Source organism: Pestalotiopsis fici (genome assembly GCF_000516985.1).
Source record: "Pestalotiopsis fici W106-1 unplaced genomic scaffold PFICI_Scf_12, whole genome shotgun sequence".
In the NCBI taxonomy this organism is placed as follows: domain Eukaryota; kingdom Fungi; phylum Ascomycota; class Sordariomycetes; order Amphisphaeriales; family Sporocadaceae; genus Pestalotiopsis; species Pestalotiopsis fici.
The window spans coordinates 1,815,800-1,835,224 of record NW_006917102.1 but is presented as its reverse complement, the minus strand read 5'-3'; the positions used below and the strand labels follow the sequence as shown (position 1 = coordinate 1,835,224).

At 50.9% G+C, this 19,425-nt stretch overlaps 4 protein-coding genes across 4 annotated transcripts; all 4 read right to left on the bottom strand.

Moving 5' to 3' along the window:
• Positions 1–746: 746 nt before the first annotated feature.
• On the bottom strand, positions 747–3,569 carry PFICI_14300 (uncharacterized protein; the record flags this gene model as incomplete). The annotated part of the gene is made up of 2 exons (XM_007842881.1): positions 747–2,016; positions 2,068–3,569. 2 exons carry the CDS (start codon positions 3,567–3,569, stop codon positions 747–749), a joined length of 2,772 nt encoding a protein of 923 aa, XP_007841072.1.
• Positions 3,570–4,691: 1,122 nt separating this feature from the next.
• Positions 4,692–9,755, bottom strand: PFICI_14299 (uncharacterized protein; the record flags this gene model as incomplete). The annotated part of the gene is made up of 5 exons (XM_007842880.1): positions 4,692–8,102; positions 8,154–8,635; positions 8,690–9,450; positions 9,510–9,550; positions 9,603–9,755. The coding sequence occupies 5 exons, from the start codon at positions 9,753–9,755 to the stop codon at positions 4,692–4,694; spliced, it is 4,848 nt and encodes a 1,615-aa protein (XP_007841071.1).
• A 3,265-nt stretch (positions 9,756–13,020) lies between these two features.
• On the bottom strand, positions 13,021–15,745 carry PFICI_14298 (uncharacterized protein; the record flags this gene model as incomplete). Its single annotated transcript, XM_007842879.1, has 5 exons — positions 13,021–15,144; positions 15,194–15,204; positions 15,263–15,364; positions 15,432–15,464; positions 15,532–15,745. 5 exons carry the CDS (start codon positions 15,743–15,745, stop codon positions 13,021–13,023), a joined length of 2,484 nt encoding a protein of 827 aa, XP_007841070.1.
• An 875-nt stretch (positions 15,746–16,620) lies between these two features.
• Positions 16,621–18,285, bottom strand: PFICI_14297 (uncharacterized protein; the record flags this gene model as incomplete). Its single annotated transcript, XM_007842878.1, has 3 exons — positions 16,621–16,894; positions 16,948–17,872; positions 17,925–18,285. 3 exons carry the CDS (start codon positions 18,283–18,285, stop codon positions 16,621–16,623), a joined length of 1,560 nt encoding a protein of 519 aa, XP_007841069.1.
• Between the last annotated feature and the right edge of the window lie 1,140 nt (positions 18,286–19,425).

The following is a 19,425-nucleotide window of genomic DNA, read 5'->3' as shown; positions in this document are numbered from 1 at the left end:
GACAATTTTCTTTTTCCGTTTGTCTGTATCAAATATCATCTTTCATTCTCTTGAATAATACTTAGTAATGAGAGTGCACCATTCAATCATTTATTTGTACTCTTCTCCACAGATTAACTCGGATGTGACCTTTCTCTTGGGTATGTGAAAGACCTAATAAGTGTCATAGCTCGCGTTTTGAAAGAGAAGGAATATGCAACAGCAGCCTTATAATGGACAACGACAGTACTACTCAATGAGGTAAATGAGATGGCCTCCAGGCAAGAACATGTGCAGTAGTGACGATATTAGCACACCATGGTACAGAAAAGCTTGCAAATACTCAAGAATCCTCTTCAACGACTTAATACTAATCCACCCAGATTAGTCTCTGTTATTATGAATATTCTACTAGTATACACGTGATCATTCATAGGCTTCCTCGTCCACCGTTAGTCATCCACCCATTCGCCGTCCCTACTTTTCTATTTTTTATTTTTTTTTACAAACGCCAAATCATGAAAGAGAAGGGTTGTGTTGTGTTGTGTTACAAAGATGATGCTCATCCAAGTTATAAGCAATGCTCAAAAGCCAAGTGGCCAGGGCAAATGCATGGAAATAACCATGCTCTAGGCAATACAAATTGAAGATACAGATGGCCCTTTGTGGATTGGCCCCACGCCTTCTGAACTCTGATTTGCTCGTCGCCCTAGAGTTCAACTGAATAGACACCCTGCAAAGTCCGAGAGGATTTCCTGAAATAGTTTTTATCGTAGCGGCCGAGATGTGAGCACGCTGAGATAACCGGTGCGGATGAGCTCTCGCGGATCAAAGCCCATGTGCTCATAACTATCGCTGGTACGCAATGTGTTGTCTTTTTCGGGTTTGACGGGCTCCATCTCGGTGGCAGTGGCAAGGTCAGCCAGGTGCTGAAGACTCTGACTGGCAGTAGCCTCTATAGCCGCATGAGATGTAGAAGGTCGTATGTGCTCAGAGATGCGGTCCCGAATCATGTCATCCCAGTTGGAAGCGGCCACGGCAATTTCGGATAGTTCTTTCAGTAGGGCGTTGGCTGCCTCGCGCTCAGCTTCCACCTTGGTCAACTCCAACAAGGTCAGAGACGTCAAGCAGAAGAAGTGGTGATTCAGAGGGTTGAGCAGCTGAGGATTGCCAATCAAGAGACCCGCTAGTTCCTTGCATGGCCACATGATATCGCTGGATTTGGAGTTGGTCTGAAAGAGATACGCCAAAAGTCTGCAATGCCAATAGATGAAATGAAGGACAGGATGAGTGCTTGGCGTAATGGTCGAAGGTAAAACTTCCCGGAATAGCTCCATGGACAAGTTGAAGAAGGAGCTCAGCAGTGGAGCCGCGCCGGATTCAAAGGTCATTGTCTTTGGAGGTGCAAGAGCAACTGGAACAAAGTGGCCAATGATATTACACAGTCGCACATGGTGGTAAACATTTTCGCCGAGCAAGTCCTTGAGAATGGGCAGGATGACGACGCTGTCATTGGGAATGTACATTGTGCTCGCAGTAGAAATGGCGTTCCAGCGATCGAGCATGATTAGAGACCACCAGGCCCGAATCGCCACATTGTCGTCCGAATCTGTGTCGAGAACACCATCGACATTGTTGTTGACTTGGGCAACGTGTAACCGGAGGGTGTTGGCTAGACCGACTGCCCGACCGAGGGTCATGGGTTTCGAGGGACTTCCCTGCTCTCCTTTCAAGGAGCTTGGGCCGTAATTGTCAGTTGAGATCACAATCAAGATTAGAGTTTGGAGGTGCACAAGATCGGAAACCCGAGAGCGAGGCGACGCATCCAACTCCCATTCCGTAAGCGAGCGGTATGCCCTTGTGAGCGCGTCACGGGCGCCACCATCGAGACTGAACGATGGAAAAGACTCAATCGTTCCCTGTAGGGCTGTAGTAAAGGCATCACGTAAGATGGGGGCACATTGAACTAGTTGTGCCTCCAGCCTCGACTTGTTGGCGACCAGCACCGGGAAGTAAGGGTGAACCAAGGTGAGGTATCTATCGAGAGTTAGCCAAGAGGGTACGCTGACTAGCAGTCTGAGCACTTACGCCGCAAAGATGGTTTCGTCAATCTCCCTGACTGGTTCCATCTGGTTGAGATCGAGATCCATGCCGTCCATTACGGCCGCTGGGCGCGACGGGGTATCGCCGTCAGGCTTTGCAGCAATTGGAGTCGGGGCCAGTCCATTTGCAGAGTAAGAAGGCCTATATCTAGACTCGGCGTTATACTGGCTAGGAGGCGTTGGCGTGCCAAAATCCGCCCCTGAAATGGTTGAATAGGGCCGCTTCCGGGTACTTGAATCACTCTGGAACAGATCGCCCGAGTCCCTTCGAGAACCATTCAGCAACTCGCTCAAATCAGCATTTGCACCTTCACTGGCCAATTTGCCCTCGATGGAGTGGATACGGTCGGCCAACTCCTTGATATACCCCTTGCTAGGTCCACGTTTCTGGGGAATCCTACTGAATAAGCAACGCATATTTGAGCGACGACAATTCGAGCAAGGTTCCTCGCCAGTTTCTGATGGAGCATCGCACTTGACTTTTTTGCGGCGACACTCGTCACAAGCTCGGGAGACTTTGGATCGCTTCCTGGGCGGCACATTGTTGTCGGGCATTGGGAACTGAGGTACCATGGAGTCCATGGGAGCAGCTGGCTGCAAGTGCGGCTGATGGTGCTGATCAGGGATGTACTGGTGCTGCATGTCCTGTTGTTGCTGCGGCTGGCCCTGCTGGAGGTGCTCGTGTTGCATGTGTTGATCGTGTTGTGCGTGAGCTAGATTTGGGTCATGTTCACCAATGTGATCGTGCATCTGGTCGTGCATGTGTTCCTGGACGTGCTCGTTCGGGTGCGGCAAGCCATCATGATGCTGCTGTAGACCGTCATGTTGCTGCAAATCACCGTGGTGCAGGTGTTCGTGACCATTAGTTAATTGATCTTCCTGATGTTGGTGTTGGTGATGTAGGTCTTGCTCATGCTGAAGGCCTTGATCGTGCGGAAGTCCATCTTCGTGCTGTAGGCCCTGTTCGTGTTGTAAGCCATGATCATGTTGCAGACTCTGGTCATGTTGTAAAGCCTGGTCATGTTGTAGACCTTGTTCGTCTTGCAAAGCCTGTTCGTGTTGTAAGCCTTGTTCGTGCTGAAGGCTCTGTTCGTGTTGAAGACCCTGCTCGTGCTGCTCTAGGTCATGTTCGGCCATGACATGCTGCAAATTCGAGTCTTCCGAGTCCATCAATGGAAGTTCATGCGCAAGACCCTGACTTAGCTGCGCAGCAAGCTGCAGCTCCTCGGTGCTGGTAATGGCATTTCGTTCTTCCGCCTGGCGCGGACTCGTGGGTTCTGTGAGCTGACCGTGTTCGTCCTCTTGATGATGTACGCCCAGGTCTGTCTGGTGCTGGTGCTCTTGGCGGGGCGTCGTCTGGTAGAAGGCGCCATTGTCCTGTCCCTCGACGGTCGGCGAAGGGTACGATTGCATTACCACATCTGCGTCGGTTCCTACCTCATCCGGCACTGGCTCCTGCTTCTCGAGAAGGGGATCTATATCCGGCATGTTGCGCGCGATATCTGATGATTCGTAAGGGGAAACGTGCAATGGCGGGCCGGCAGTCGGACGGGGCGGCCAAGATTGACACTTTGCATGCGGGGATGGTCAGGCAACCCAAAACTCTGTATTGCGAAGTCGACCCTTGATGGGTGTTGAGTGCTCCGATGACGAGCAGGGATGCGATTGCTCAAATATTATACAAGAGACTGTTGCGTCGCGTCGCGTCGCACATTCGTAGTCGAGTCGAACGGTCTCGAGGCCTGTGGTAAATGGATCGTTGGATAGTGGCGTGATTCGAACCTTGCCTACTGAATTATGTGTGAGTATCTCGTCATGTTGCAACAGTCTCAATCATGCGCGCCATCATTGACACTTGGAAACATTTTCGCTGTAGAAGCGGAAGGGGGTGATGAGTGTTTTGTTCCTGGCAGGGAAATTTTTTTTTTAATTGATATTGGCTGAAGCGCTAAGGTACAAAATCTCGCGACAGAAGGGAGAAAGACGCGACTCCATTTTCTGTTCGCCGAGTTGTGTGATGGAAGTGATGCGAAGGGGTTCGGGGACGGTCCTTGGAGGAAAATCATGGTAATGTGGCTGAATGCTGTGATTGCTGATGGGATCGTGCTCGTGATGAGAAGAGAGGATCTTTTTGGTGAAATGCGACTTACCTCTTGGTTCGAGTTGTTCGGAATGGATTAATACAGCGGCGATGCTTGCGGAAGCAGGAACAGCTTTGCTCCGTCTGTTTCGCCGGGAGGTCGAAGCAAAAAAAAATTCCAAAAGGCGCGCGCCCAAAGTCAAAAAATGGCGTGACGTGCTACAGTTTGGGGTCGCCGGGGTTTTGCCGGTTGGGGTCCAGGTTATACTATAGTGTCTATATCGTCGCGATAGGATACCCCCGTCTCTTACTTGTCAGTCTCGCAACACGTCACTGGAAAGATGGTCGATAACAAATCTAATATTCATGATAATACTTTTTTCTTTTCTTTCAAACTGATCCGACTCCCAACACCAAAGCAATACATAGATAGTAGGGTATAATATAAACGAACGAATCCTCAACTGATACTCAAACAGTCACCATGACCTGTAATGTACAGCTTCCTTCCCCATCTATTTTCGAGTTCATCAGAACGTCGGTGCGATCTTTGCCTCGGCCTGACCTTGGCCAATCCTCTGTGACAACTTAAATGACCTCAAAGAGCCACTTGTTGATGATCTTGCGCGGTGCTGCGGCGGCTGCATCATTGACGGCTGCGACATTTGCCGCATGTGCATGAGTTTGGCCCGCTCCTCCATGCTGGGACGGTAACCACCGCTCAAGCTCACCGGCGACGGGGCCCGGGTTGACGACGCCCGGGAGCGGACGTTGAGCTTGCCCATCATGGAACCAATGGCGGCAGCGGCATCGAGCGGCGGCGTGGGTGGGAGACGACCGTTTGGTAGCATAGCGTGCTGCGGTACTATTGCGCCGCCGCCGCCACCGCCCATGTGGCCGTAGCCTTGGGCTAGGGGAGGCGAGTAATTTGGATTCGATGGCATGCCTTTGATGTACAGCCCGCCCCCGTGCTGACCCGTCATGCCCCGGGTGGGAGAACGACTAGATGATCTGCTCAGCGGCGGCGTGATTGTCCCGCCAGGTAGTGCAGGCAGTGGCGTTCTTGCCATGAGATCAAAATTTGCCGGCATTGGAGGTAGCTTGCTGAGACGTCGAATGGCCTTCATGTTCTTGTTGACAAACGAAGACATGTTGCGGAGCGCGGTACCATTGTGGTGCGACTCGAGCGCAGAAGCACCATTCTTGGGAGCCTCTGTACGTTGAATGTGCATCTGATTCAATGTGGGAGGGTTACGTGTCATGGCCGGCTGAGCCTGCGGTGATTCCGCTAACGTCTGCTGGATATGCGACATGACGCGGTCGAAATCGACAGTATTCTGTGCCTTTTCTGGGATATACGATGGCGCTGAACCCATGACTGTGCTCTGAGTCAGAATAAAGAATGAGCCATCGCGGATCCTCTGGCGCAGAATATGCCAACGAGTCCTGGCTGGGTTGCGCTCAATGGCCGGCTGAACAATGGTGTGCTGGGCAAGGTTGGAGTAGAAAACTTCGAGCCGCTTGGCCATACGCTCCAATATCTGCATCAAGAATGTGCACAGCGTGGTCAAGGTCTGCTCCTCTGTGTAGTCCACATCGGCCAGACTCTCTAGGGCATCCATGCCGTAGCAAGCCTCTTGCCGAATATCCTCAAGAAGTGCCATGTCCAGCTGCACCGACTTGCTTGCATAGGCAATGATGCCGCGTTCGTGGAAACGAGCACCGCCGGCATCGCGCACAAACTCACCAATCTGTGCGACCTGTCTGGAAATCTTGACTGCATGCTCCGACGTCTTTGCTCTGGCAACAACGCCGAGAACGTCAGGAAGTTTCGCGTGTGCTCCATCCATTGATGTGTTGGCTAGAGCAAAAGAGAGCTTCAGTATCAGCTCTTGGAACTGAGGACCAAACATGGCCGAGAATCCACCTTGCAAAAGCCTCGACTGGTACTGGTAGAATGAACGAATTCCCTTGATATTGATCAGATCAATGCCCCGAAGGCTGTTCTGGAACCACCAATTGTCTGCATCAATGGGTGTTCCCATGTCGGAGCCCATGAATCGATTCATTTCAAATTGCTGAGCGACCAGCGTCTCGACCACAGTGTGAAGATATTCTTTCCACATATCATAAAGACTATTGAGGTCTTCGCTTGCATGATAGTCGGGCTTTGGTGTGAGGTTGCCGATAAAGTATTTGGTCAAAAGACTGGCAACCTCGGGGTTGTTTGTATGGGCAAGATTGTCGAAAGACTGCGAGCAGTCCACGCCTGCATTGGAGCGGATGATTAGTACGCCACCAGGGTGAATTGGTGCAAAGTCGGTGACATCGTAGACTTTGCCATGAACCCCGATCCAGACAGCAGTGTTGGGACGATGCCCAGTGTGCAGTGCCAATTCTGATTGAGGAATGGTGGGCAGATTGCAGGGAAGAGGCTTTGGAGTCATGAAAACATCCAGCATGAATCGGCGCTCGGCAAAAGCTGTAGCGAGGATGGCATCGCTAGATTCCATGGTGGCACTGCGGTGATCGTAAATGGCTTTGCGGATGCCAGCCATGACCGAATCAAAGACGGACACGGAGCCGCAGATGTAAATGTAGCCACCCAACCCGCCCTGCTTTTTGCTCATTACAAGATCACATACAGTATCGCCTTGCTCCACGATGAGTGCGTCGATATAACGAGGCGGAGTATGCTTTTCCAGAAGCTGCCGCGAGTATCTGTCGAATGCAAGGCCCCGAGAGTCACGCGAGAAGGCCGTGTGAATCTCCATGTTTCCAGTTTGAACAAGCTCTCGGAGCTCTTCTTCATAACAAAACTTCTCTCGGGATTGCACTCCCAAGTAAAGAATGTTGCGGCCAATGCTGCCATCAGCAAATCGCTTCTGCCAGAAACTTCTAAAGGGCGCAATGCCACTGCCTCCAGCGAAGAAGGCACAGGGTGCAGCGCCGTCCAGGGGAAGCTGGAAGCTTACCGGGCGCGACAGGCCGATGAGGAGGTCTTCCTCGGCTGGCATCGCGTCTTCACTCGAGGCCAGTGAAGGGTTGAGAAAGCCACTGCTGACGCCACTTCTGACAGTGGGAATGTTATTGGCAAAGGTGTCGCAAAGGTCGTACTCGGCTCTTGAAATGGTAAGGTCTAGGGTGCTGGGCAGAAATTCTTCGGGATAGCTTGAGATTGAGTAGGTTCTGGGAACTTCCACTTCGACAAGGTCGGCAAGCCATGCGAGGTTGTGGGACAAGTCAAAGGCTTGATCCCAGATCTGCGAAGGCGTATCAACCACAGCTGATTGTAGCAAATCGCCAAGAGATCCTCTGACGGGCCATTCGTTGGTTGCGAGGACCTGCAAGACTACCGTCGATGATGCTTTGAGCATGGAGTGGACCTTGAGGACGAGATCTCTGGTTAGAGGTGCTAGGTGGCCCCGTCGGATGATGTCGCGAACGGCAAGTTTGGGCGCAGCTTCTCGCGACACTGATCCCAGGTGCTCAGCAAACCTGCTCCACTTTGGGTTGAGCTGTACCGGCACATCGAGCATCTCCTCAAGGCCCAAAGCCAGGGCAACCTTTGCGCATTCCTCCCAACTATTGAGCGGCATGATAGCTAGTCTGTCGCCAGGCTGGAAGGTGACGCCAGTATCGCGGAGATCCAAAGTGACTCTCGCAATCGACCTCTTGGGATCATTGTCGACAAAGTTGCGACTGAGGATCCTGGAGCGGAAGCGGCATTCTTCAAAAGTGCCCCGAATCTCGTGAGGCTCACCGAGCATCTTGCCACGGTACGGCTCCAGTCTCTCCTTCATGGCCTCGGAGAATTGCTTGTGTGTTTCTTCCCACGGCCGCATCCTGACGCCACTCTGGCCCGAATTTCCATTTGTCTCGGTCCGGCCCGTCTTTGCAGCGATTTCAAGTATACCAAAGACCTTGTAGCGGTGGACACCCTGCAAAAGTTAGTACTCTTGAATTTAGAGATTATGCAACGTCTTGCTTACCATGAAGCCTCTTTCGCCTGTGTAGGCTTCGACAATGCCGTCTAGCACACCATGCAATCTAGGGTCGTTTGACTGTGCCACAAACTCTGGGATCCGGTAGTGATACTCAATGGCAGCGATGAAGGCTCTCATGTTTGACGGAGACCACGCTCTGAGATGAAGACCCTCGGCACCCAAGAAGGAATCATACTTTTTGCGGCCGAGGAATGCGTCCATGACCAGATAGGGCGGAAATTGCAGACCCGACGAAGCCGGGCATCTCTTTGAAAGTGGCGCAGAGAACTTGGCCCATCTGACCCATTCGTCTCCGGAAACGTAGTTCTCGCCAGAATTAGGGTTGGGCGAAATTGAGTGAAAGGCGTTTGGCATGAGCTCCAGGATCTCCTTCAACCTGATCATTTCGCGGAGGAGACCCTCGACATCCCTCTTCATGACGGCTTCTTGGCAAGCCGCGATGGCATCCGGTCCATGCTGGAATGAAGCTTTTTATTGAGATCAGTAAAGGGGTCGATGAATTCATAAGAGGTATCACTTACCACTGGTATCGGCAACACCCTTGAGAAAAGCGCGCTCTGCTTGGTCGCCAAACATGGCCCAGCGCAGGTCAGTGTTGTCGAATCGTCCCACATATGGGAACTTGGACTTTGGGTCCTTGACCGTGACGTTGTAGCTGCTCTGGTCCACAAACGTCAAATGGGGGATGGGTCTTCCCATGCGTTTGCAGATCTGTACATAAGGTAGGCCGATACTCCGGGGAAGACCCTTGACCTCCTCAAGCACATCTTCACCCCAGTCTCCCATGAGTCCACTCTTGGGACCTGAGTGAATGCTGACTCCTTCGTGCCCATCATGCTTTTCTTCATATCTGTACAACGAGCAGAGAAGACCCAAGGCGACTAGAGCTGCCCATAGTGCAGCATCAGGGATGACGTCTTCGGTTCCCTCGACAACGGGTATGGCAGCAGCGGCCTCACGGAAACGGCCACGAGAGATGGTTCCTGGCATCCTTTCGCACAGATCGCTCCACACCCGACCGGGCGAGTTGGCCAGGGCTGAGACTGCCTCTTCCATATCAGGAGGTACAAAGCCGTACTCTGCGCTCAGGAAGCCATCACGCCAGCCAGTCTTGGGTCCGATCTCCTCGGCTCTCAACAGCACCTGACGGGCAGGTGCTCCTAGTGCCACTGCCAGAAGATCTTGCTCATTCGCAGTTAATGAGTCAATGTCCTTGGTCTGGTTGAGTTCTCGGTTCGCCGGTGTATTCGAGTAGAGAATCTCGTTGATGGCCTTTCGTTCCCTGTTGAAGGTGTTTAGTAAGAGTTCTTCTCATGTCTCCCTCTCATATTGCCGTCTTACCTCATCCGTAACCAATCATCTGTATCAATGCCATTGGGGATCTGAGTAACAAATTAGCAGTGTCACCTCGGTCGCATCGACTCATATTCTTACATTGAAGGCCGCCCGTACATCGCCAGGCTGAGCAAAACCCGAAAATGAACATCCTCTGGGACCCATTTGACTACCTCGCACACTACCACCAGCCTTGCCTGCCGGGCAATGGCCCCCGGCAGCCCCAGATACTGGACAAGAGTATTGCGACATTGTATGTGTATGTGTATGAAGAGGATTAGGTTGAATTAGCGGAAAGAAGTAGTAAACAAATGGCCACCAGGGCGCGAGCCACAGTTCTACTGGGAAAGAAAATAGTCGGAGGTAAGAAGAAGATGAGAAAACAAAAAAACCAACCACACTTTCAACGAACCACACTCGAACTGTCCAACAAGAGAATATACATAGGGGTGGTTGAGACCTGCATTATGTCTTATAACACCAAGAGAGCAAGCACGAGACAAGTTTTGTTCACGGACCAAGTCTGAGCCAAGAAGCAATCCACAAGGCCCCAAACAGAACAACGGACATTGCTCCTCCTCCTCTCCAGTGGAAGAAGAAAAAATCTGGAGCCGCCGCCTGGGTTTTCCGCCACATGGGAAGCGATGTTGTCGTACAATACAATACCACAGGCAGTCGAGTGGATATCAGGGATGTGTGGGCAGTGGGCCGTTGCCAAGTAGTGTCTGATACAGCGATGGAGGCTGCCAAGAGTGTCCACAACCAGTCATGTCACCAGACAGTGGGTTGGACTGGGCGATGGCAGCATCGGGATGTGGGATCTCGTCGTTCTTTTTTGGCACCGACTTTGCCCAGCCCGGTGTGATCTTGTAAAACGATGGTTCATGAGATATGTCGTTCTGGGAATCACGGACGATCGAGACAAGCTGAGAATAGATGTAAGTAGAGCCCGGTTTTTTCTGTGGTGCAACATCAGGTTCGGCAAGGGAACCACGCGACTGGTGGACACTGGAGAGAAAGTATTGTCCAGGCTCAGTATCCCTCTCGATGGTCGATGGAAACTTTGTCGCTCACAAGACATGTCGTTGACCTGTTCACTTGGACATTGCTGGTCCTGTGGTTCTCCCGTCGAATCTCTCCTGATGGTGACCATCTTGCACGCACTCTCCATAGCACACGCATCTAGCGAGGCCTGGTTGTAAATGGCGTAACGCCACACTCTTTCATTCATCCATTCAATAGCAAGACTTCCAACGAGTTGCGAGGGTATGGCGTTTCGAATACTCCGGCGACCCATAAAAAAGGAAAGAGAAGAGAATAGCGCTGGACCATAAAGAGTCGAGAATGGAACTTCAAACAGTTTTGGATTCAAGGTTAATTTTAGTGGTGGACTACCGAGCATCAGCTTTGTACCTAGCGTACAGAAGAACCATGTGTTCAACCAAGTGGAAGTGCCCCGGGGGAATTTTCCGTAGTGCATCGACACCCCTGCAAGTCAACCGGGCTCGAGCTGCAAGCGCCCTGACGCCAGCGACTGTGGACATGTCGCCTATTCAGACGACAGGTGACTTTGACTGCCTACACAATGGATGAGCAGGAATCCGGTGCCATATCGATAACTTGGCAGACAAGGACTTCAGACAACTCAGTCATGAATGAGGAAGCCTTTATTTTCTGGTGCCTATTGCATTATATTGGCGCCATAACTGGCGGGTATTCCGAGATGGATGTCAATGCTTTGCAGTGTGCAGCCGTCGAACAACCGCTCACACCCTCACCTCTTGCTTCAAACTCACGTCCGTCAATGTTGGGAAATTCATTTAGTGAGGTGAATGAATTGAATGAGGAGTCTTTCCTCCTTCAAAAGCAATCACCATAGAAAAAGAGATGGACCGCCTTTGCTGAAAATACATACCAAGACTCATTATAGTCATGGGTCGTATCCAAAGTATAATGCCATTAGTCTTATAGTTCACGGTCTATTTGGTTACGCAGGCCTAGTCATCTGTAATTTCATCTGGTGGGTATTTTTTATGATGGTGGTTGAGAATGAGAATTGATTTCCTGCTTCTCTTTGTCTATACAAGTCTCAAGATTCCCAAATAGCTCAAACGAAACTCTCGTCGCGTTGCATCGGTTTGCTCTGTGGAAGACTCCACTGTTTCAAAGACGGCAAGGTCCCGCACATAGATGATTGATCGTGAGAAACAATCTTGCTTCCAGATTCCATCAAGTCTTGGGACTATGATTCCAGACCGGACTAGTATTGAACGCTAGACTCGTCTATATCCAAGGAAGAGAAATTAGACTTTGATATTAACAAGAGAAGATCAGCGCATCCTGCAACTTTGCGTGCGTAATCAATCCTCTGTGCGGTTGCAGTCGATCAGAGGATCACAGTTGCAATCCGCGGTTACGCTAGCGTACAAGTCGGGGGGGGGGGTTCAGCTTGGGAACTCTGGGAGGGCTCTTGGGGTATAGCCAAGGCTTTTTCTTCGTCCCTTTTCGCGCTGGGTTACCTGTCCCAACCAACCACCATGGTTAACAGGGGGCAACCCCAGAACTCAGGTGGTATTTGGCTTGGCTGATTCTGTTTGATCGTCATTCAAATGCCGTGCCTCGCGTAGGTTATGCGCTCCCACAAGCACACACACGCACAATCACACTCAGTAGTAACCTTTCCCCGGGTCGTCTTGCCCGCCACAGCGGGAAAGCATCAAGCGGAAATTGCCGCTTTTCGTCTAACATTGGCATTGGGTAAAGAAACACGCCCCCGACAGGGTCATGAGATTGCCAAGCTGTTATAGAATGTTTCCATGGTGGATTCTTCTCCCTCTCACGCCAATATACATACTCCACACTAAAAATAAACGTTCCAACGCTCCGCCGCCCAGTCTTTGCCTGCGAGATCAAAGTGGCTTGGTTGTTCTCCGAGGAGTTGTCATTCTGTATTTCCCCTCCCCATTTTAATGCCCAGAAGTTGTCAGGTTTCAAAAGATGTACTCATGTCAAGTACACAACCTAGCCAACCGATGGACCTCGCTTGCCCTTTGGGCGGAACGACAATCTGCTGATCTGGGGGCATGTGTTGATGCCGGGAAATCTCGATTGCTTCTGAAGCTTCGGCCGAGACAGAATTCTGAGCAGTGCAAGGAACTGGGAGCTCAGGTCAATATAGCTAACCCAACACACTTGACGCCCAGGTGGACATTTCCAACCCAGGTCTACGGACATGGACTTGTCCGGTCAGATGGTCGGTCAATCCTTTCATCCCATTTCCAGAGGTCCTCCCTTCAGATGCCACCTTGAGCCGCTCTTCCATGAACCATCAACTGTTTCGTCTAATTTTGGATATTTCGCAATCGACAAGTGCCGACCGATCTCATTGACACTTGTTAGTCTCAAATGGTATTTCTGTGTATATTTGCTTCTGTATAATATAACACGTCAAGCTGGACTGACTATGTAGTCACCAAGCTAGATTACAACATCTATACACCTGTACACTGCTCATCAACTAGAAATCCGCATAATTAGTCGACAAGCTGGGCGGCAAATCCTCATCCGCTGTGCCCCAATTACTCTCCTGCTTGCCCAGCGTCAACTCGAGGACTCCACCATTGTAGAAAAAGTCATGCTTGATCCAGTTTCTCGTGTACGGCCGCCCATTTAGTCTGGCGCTCTGTATATAAATCGCCTCGTAGGTCGGGTCGAACCCAACATTTCTGATAATGGCCTGCCGGCCCGTCGGCGTTCTCAGCCTCACCTCGCGGAACAGTGGCGGCGTCAGTAGATAGACGTCCTGTCCGGCGACGGGGAAGAAGCCCATAAAGGCAAAAGCCGTAAAGGCGCCCATGGCGCAGTCATCGTTACCGGGGATGCCATTGACCGAGCTGTTGAACTGGCTGGGAATGTATTGATGCACCCAATAGGAGCTCAAACCGGGCCGACCGCCGTAATGGAATTGAAATGTTGGCAAAAAGCTTTGCTCGTTGCCCATGTAGATGATGCCCGACGAGTGAAAGTACTCGAGCCTCTGGATAAACGGCTCCCTTCCTCCCAGAGTCTCAATCAGTGAAGCCATATCTTGAGGTACATAAAAGGTGTAGAGCCATGGAGAGCCCTCATACGTTGCGTATCTTGTGTCAAAGTAGCAGACATGCTGTTCGTGAATGGGACTGCAGAGGCGTGCGTCCTGCGCTAGAAAGCTTCCGTTCATCAGGCGGGGTTGAAGAAACCCTTGAAAAGGGCTCTCAACCACGGTTCCGTCCTTGGCCTGGTATCGATCCTCCATTGCTGGGTTGTAGAGGTTCTTCCAATTCTTGCTTCTATGCAGATATTTCTTTTCGTCGGTGGGATTTCCGAGACCTCTAGCCATCAAGGCAATTGAGAAGTCGTCATAGGCGTACTCTACCGTGCGGGAGACGGACCGTGTATTTGGCCCGGTGCCATTGGTGTCAACATCATCTTTTGGTATGTATCCATATTTCCTCCATGCTTCAATGTTGCCGCGACCTAAACTCGTCCAGTCCCTTGGCTCAATCTCGGCATCCTTGATGACTGCCTCGTAGGCTAGATTCCAATCAACACCATCCGTCAGGTTCTTGGCAAAGGCATCGGCAAGAACAACATCTGCATTGGAGCCTCCTTGCGTATATCCTGGGACAAAACTCATACGGCAGTCTGGCAAATACCCCTCGTGCTTGTATATGTCCAACAAGGCCCGTATCATGCGAGTTTGTTCTTGGGGATCAATAATGGTCAAGAGCGGATGCTGTGCCCGAAACGAATCCCAGATACAGTAGAAAGAGTCGAAATACGGCTCGCTCGACTCCCAAAGTGGGTTCTCACCAGTATAGTCTTGAGGCGATAAAAGGGCCCGGTATAATCCAGACCAAAAAGTCTTTAAGAGGTCGTTCTCGACACCAAAATGGTCCACCTCAACGACCGCCAGCTTGTCAGCCCAGGCTTTTTCGGCAGCTTGTACTGTCTTGCCGAATTCGAAGAATGGGATCTCGTCTTCAGCATTCTGGCATGCCTGCTCGATGGAGAGAAATGAAATTCCAACCCTGGCCATTAGTCGGCCCTTGGTAAGTTTGTCAAAGTGTATCCAGGCACCCACCGATGTGCTGAACATTGGAATGCCATTCGCACCGCCGAGGACCTGAACCGTATCGTTTGCATTCGTGTCCATAAAGGTACCCGTTTTCCGAATGGTCGCGCCTCTAAAGTCGGCACAGAAGTGAGCAGCAAAGTGACCTCGGCCAAAGGATGGGAGAAACGTGCCATTCCCCGTGACCCTCCCAGTTTCCGAATCGACCTCTAGATAGCCCCCGGACCTGCTGCCCGCCAAATCCGAAAGATCGACCAGAACCATCGGTTTTGTCGGAACAAAATGCTTCCCATCAGTGACTTCGGAAACAGATGGCAAACTGAATCGATAGAGCGCTGCATGCTTTGTAGCTGTCATCTCGGCACGAACCGAGTTGTTCAGTTCGATTGCGAAGTACCCTGGCGCTGCCTCGACAGAACCATTTCTTCTCTCGACGCCCCTCGTAAACCTGGAATATTGGCACTGCTGAAAATCATCTTCTGGACATCCAGGATGCACGAAAAGTGGGAAATTTCCTAGCGACAGTGACTAGAACCATGTCAATATGCGTTAAGATAAGTGAGTCTCATGAACTTACACCACCGGTTCCTTTTTAAACGACCCTGTCAGTGAGAGGCCGATTGATAAATAAGCGGAAGGGACTCACCAGAGTCGTGCAGGTGCGAAAAGCCGTGTATGAGTGAATCATCAGACACAAAGCCAGCAGCGGCCTCACCTCCCCGGACGTCGGCAACAGCTTTTGCCATACCTGAAAGTCGCGTTATCAGACCAGGAACCATGTCAAAACTGGAAAAACACCCGGAGTATCGTCTTACCGTATGGAAGAGTTGCTCCCGGAAAGACATGACCTAGACGGCAGTTAATCATTGGACCTACAAAAAAAAAAAACCGAAAAGATGGTTGCGAGCAGTTTACCTCCATTGACAGTCCCAATGAGCGGATCAATGTAATTGAGCACATCTGCACCGCTGCTCATGCGGGATCCCAAGAGCGTCGTCAAAAACCCTCCGTTGGACGATGACGACGCGGAATTCCATGTTGAGATGAGCGTCCAGACCACGACGAGACACATTCCCACCACGAGTGAGATGCGCCTGATGCGCGGCGCGCTTTTCAAGAAAGGTGCCATCTCGATCTTCCTTCCCGAGTGCCCGGCTACAAAGAAAGCAAAGCTCGCATAGAGAATCCCCAAGGGCTTGTCGGATAGGTGAATAACGCAGTTGTTGGTCTCCCAATATCCCGTTCAATGACGTTGCTTGTCGCATCTCCCCCCGCCTGCAAGGTAATGGTAATAAGTTAATCGATCATCAATCGACGGTACGATATTCTCTCAATATGGCCAGCATGCGGTGTCGTGATAATGTCAAATACCGTGCAAAAGAACCATGGTCAAGTCATTCTCGCCATATCCCGTCGTCTTTGATTTTGCGTAAATCAGCAGAACTCGACATGTGGCCAGAACTGCTCAGCCAAGACTTTTAGGACTCGGGACATGCGAGTCACATACTGGGGTTGAATGGCAGATAAGAGCTGGTGTCTCGCCTGCGTGGCGCAAGGCAATTGGGATTTTTTTTTTTTTTTTCCAGCGCTGCGGAAAAGGCTGAGACAGAGCTGCCGTCTACTGCTTCGTTCTTTTTGGGGGGTCACTTTGGTACTGGAACCATTGTGGCTGAAAAGAAGGTTGATTACCTGCTGCATGGCCGGGTAGGAAGACCAGGGAGAGGGTCGCAATGGCGAATAGGAGCGAGCTCGCGCAATATAAACCTGCCAGAAACGGCGAACATACCCCGAACCCCACGATCCGGGTTTCTTCATTTAGACTCCCGTGCTTCACATCTAGATGTTAGCAATGCAATTTGCATATTTTCCGTGTGCAGCGCATGGGTCCTATGTAAGTATATCCATTTCAGTCCATTAAGAATTATGGCTTGGCACGATTTAAATAATTCATCAACTATCAGTGCTGCCCTCCACTGCAGGATTGCTTGGCGAGTTCCAGTCTCATCACTGGAAGGATGTCGACAAAATCTCTGGTTTTCTGTCCTTGAGATCCAACAAAAGCTGCCCAAACAGTCCATTCGCCCAGGAAAACCACTGGCGCGTCCATTGGGTTTGGTCAAAGGTGTCAATAGACTCGTGTATAAGTCCAAGATTGTCAGTCGACGAAAGAATTTGACGCAATCCCGAAATAATCTCATTGTCGTCGTCAGAGCTGAGCAGCGTGACAATAATGGACATTGGCCACGCTTTGCCTGGGCCGACGTGAGGACCGCCAGTTCTGTATTGTGTTAGCACGAGCTATGGAAACACTGTGATCAAGGAGTATTGTACCCGTTAATGACCGAGCCATGCATATAATAAGGGTTCCAGGTACTCAGCGCAAAGGATCTTGTATTTTGGTACGTTGTGTCGCTGGCATCAAGGTAGTCGATAATGGGAGCACTGAGGAGACTGGGAACGTTGGCATCGTCCATTTGGTTGCTCGAACCGAATCCATCAACTTCAAAGGCATATATTTCTCCAAACTGGGGATGTTGCACCTTTCCATGAGCCTCAATGCCATTCTTGACGTTCGTCGCCAGGTCGCTCATTCTGTCAGCCGTGCTGCTATCGATTTTCTCCATAATGGTCACACATTTGCTCAAATAGCTTGAGAACATCATGTTTGCCGGAATGAAGAGCTGGAATATGGTTGAATCGTCCGAGGGTCTAAACGCGCTCCGGACAAGCCCAGTTCCACCCTTGACGGGGGATCCGACGCCCTTGTTGAGCAGCGTTTCCGATGCCGAGGTTGTTGTCCGCTGGAACGTGTAGGGCGAGTTATTGACATGTCCATCATCTGCATAGGTTCCAACTAAGAGGGCCTCGGCCGTGTCGAGAACGGTTCTAATGGCATCGGCCCACTGGAACTTGCCGAAAAAGTCGCTGTCCTGAGTCTTGTCGTAATAGTCGTAAGAAAGCTGGAGGAACGCCGACAAGCTGTCTAACTCGTACTTGCATTCAAAGACAAAGTTCTTGTCATAGCTGGGAAAGACAACATCCGTATCTGCTGCACTATTGTCCTCGGGCGGCTTTCCAGACTCGGTGGGAGCCTGAAAGGCATTGCAATGCGGGCTCGTCAGAAGATAGCGAGCCTGCAAGTTTATGGCACCTCGGAAGAGGGAGGCCAGGGAGGAGCTCGAGCTATTGGCTTGCAGAAGTGGCTTGTAGCTTCTCAACTGATTTGCACTGTCACGAAGCCACATGGCCACAATGTCTCCAGTCGTAATAAACGTCAGCTACATGTGAAAGAAAAGTTAGTAATTAACGTTGCCGGTAACGCCACATTTTGCAAGGGTTGCATGCCTCTTCTTCAGAGTTCCCACTGGCGAATCCATGCCAGGAAATTGTCGTATCGAGCGTGTTGGGAAATGTATTCTCGAACAATCTGGACAAGTCTGGATCCTTGATGGTCGTCTTCATGTCCGAGATTGTCGATTCAACCTCGGACAGGCTAAAGGTGCGACATGTTGCGTTTGGCCGCTGGTAGCTGAGCTGGTATTTGCCAGAGGATACAGGGTCGTGGACCTGCGTTGAATAATCGGCGTAATCAGGGCACTGCGAGAGCACTCCTCTCAGGCCAGCGAGCAGGACGCCACCGCCGAGGAGGATCGCGGGAGAGTGCAGCATGGCGTAAACGGATGACCCGGAGCCTGCAAAACCTACCAGAAACCTACACACTGACGTGGAGTCGACTTTGCAATGGCCACGGGTGCTTGGTAAGAAAGCTCAACGGTGCAGACAGATGGCTTGAGCAATACCCGTTATCGTTGTGTGATTATCACAAAATACAAACAAAGTGGAAGAAGTCAACATCTGAGAAGTAAAAGGGGGAAAACTCAGGCCGACAGACGGGCCCTCGAGATCAAATAGCGGTGCACGATCGCGACTTCTGTTGGGAACCAGCTCTGCATCACACGAGGCACCGTCAGATTTATTATTGTCCGGGGACTCTTGTGCTGTCCAATCGAGATGCACTGCATGAAGCGCCTTTGCACATGTTCAGTGGCTACACAAGGCAAGGAACGAATGACGTTGTGACTAGAAAGTGCACTGATTTCTACCAAAACACCACTATCGTGTATACCATTGACACGAAGGGCATGGTATGGGATGGATACTATGGGGTATGTGCGGTTTTTCATGCGGGGAAGCCTGTAGCGGTATGGAGTAGGTATGGTACTTACCATGTAGCAGCAGTAGTGATCAAAATGGAGCCGTCAAAATAACAAGAACTGCCAGTAAGCAATGTACGGAATAGTGAGCCTCATGTTACATCGGGCGCTCGCCGTGTAGCCGGTGACATAGTCACGATTCACGTCCATAATGGATGTCTCACATAAACCCCAACTGCTTAAGGTTAAAAAGTGAAGAGCTGTCGTGCGCTTATAGGACATGGCCATGTCATCCACCCCGGATTTCGGGAATACCTACATTGAACAGTGCCTACCTACCAGTGCTAGGACCAGGGTTCGGGGTCCAGTCTGCCACCCCCGCACGCTGGATGAGCATGGAGACAGACAGGTAACAACTTGGAGTCCATCATCGTGAGGGGTTTGTACAACCTGATCAAGACTGTATGTCCCAGTTGACGTACATGTAAATACATGCCTTGGCCGTGATGCCTGCCTGCGTCATGGTTTGGGCCGTGAGCATCGGTTTGTGCCAAGAGACAGATTCAAGAATTGGCCAAGCGATCGATGTGAGTCTACAATACTGTTATGCTCCTTGAAAACGCCCAAGCCCGTGGCACTCCGGCTCTGGTGTAAT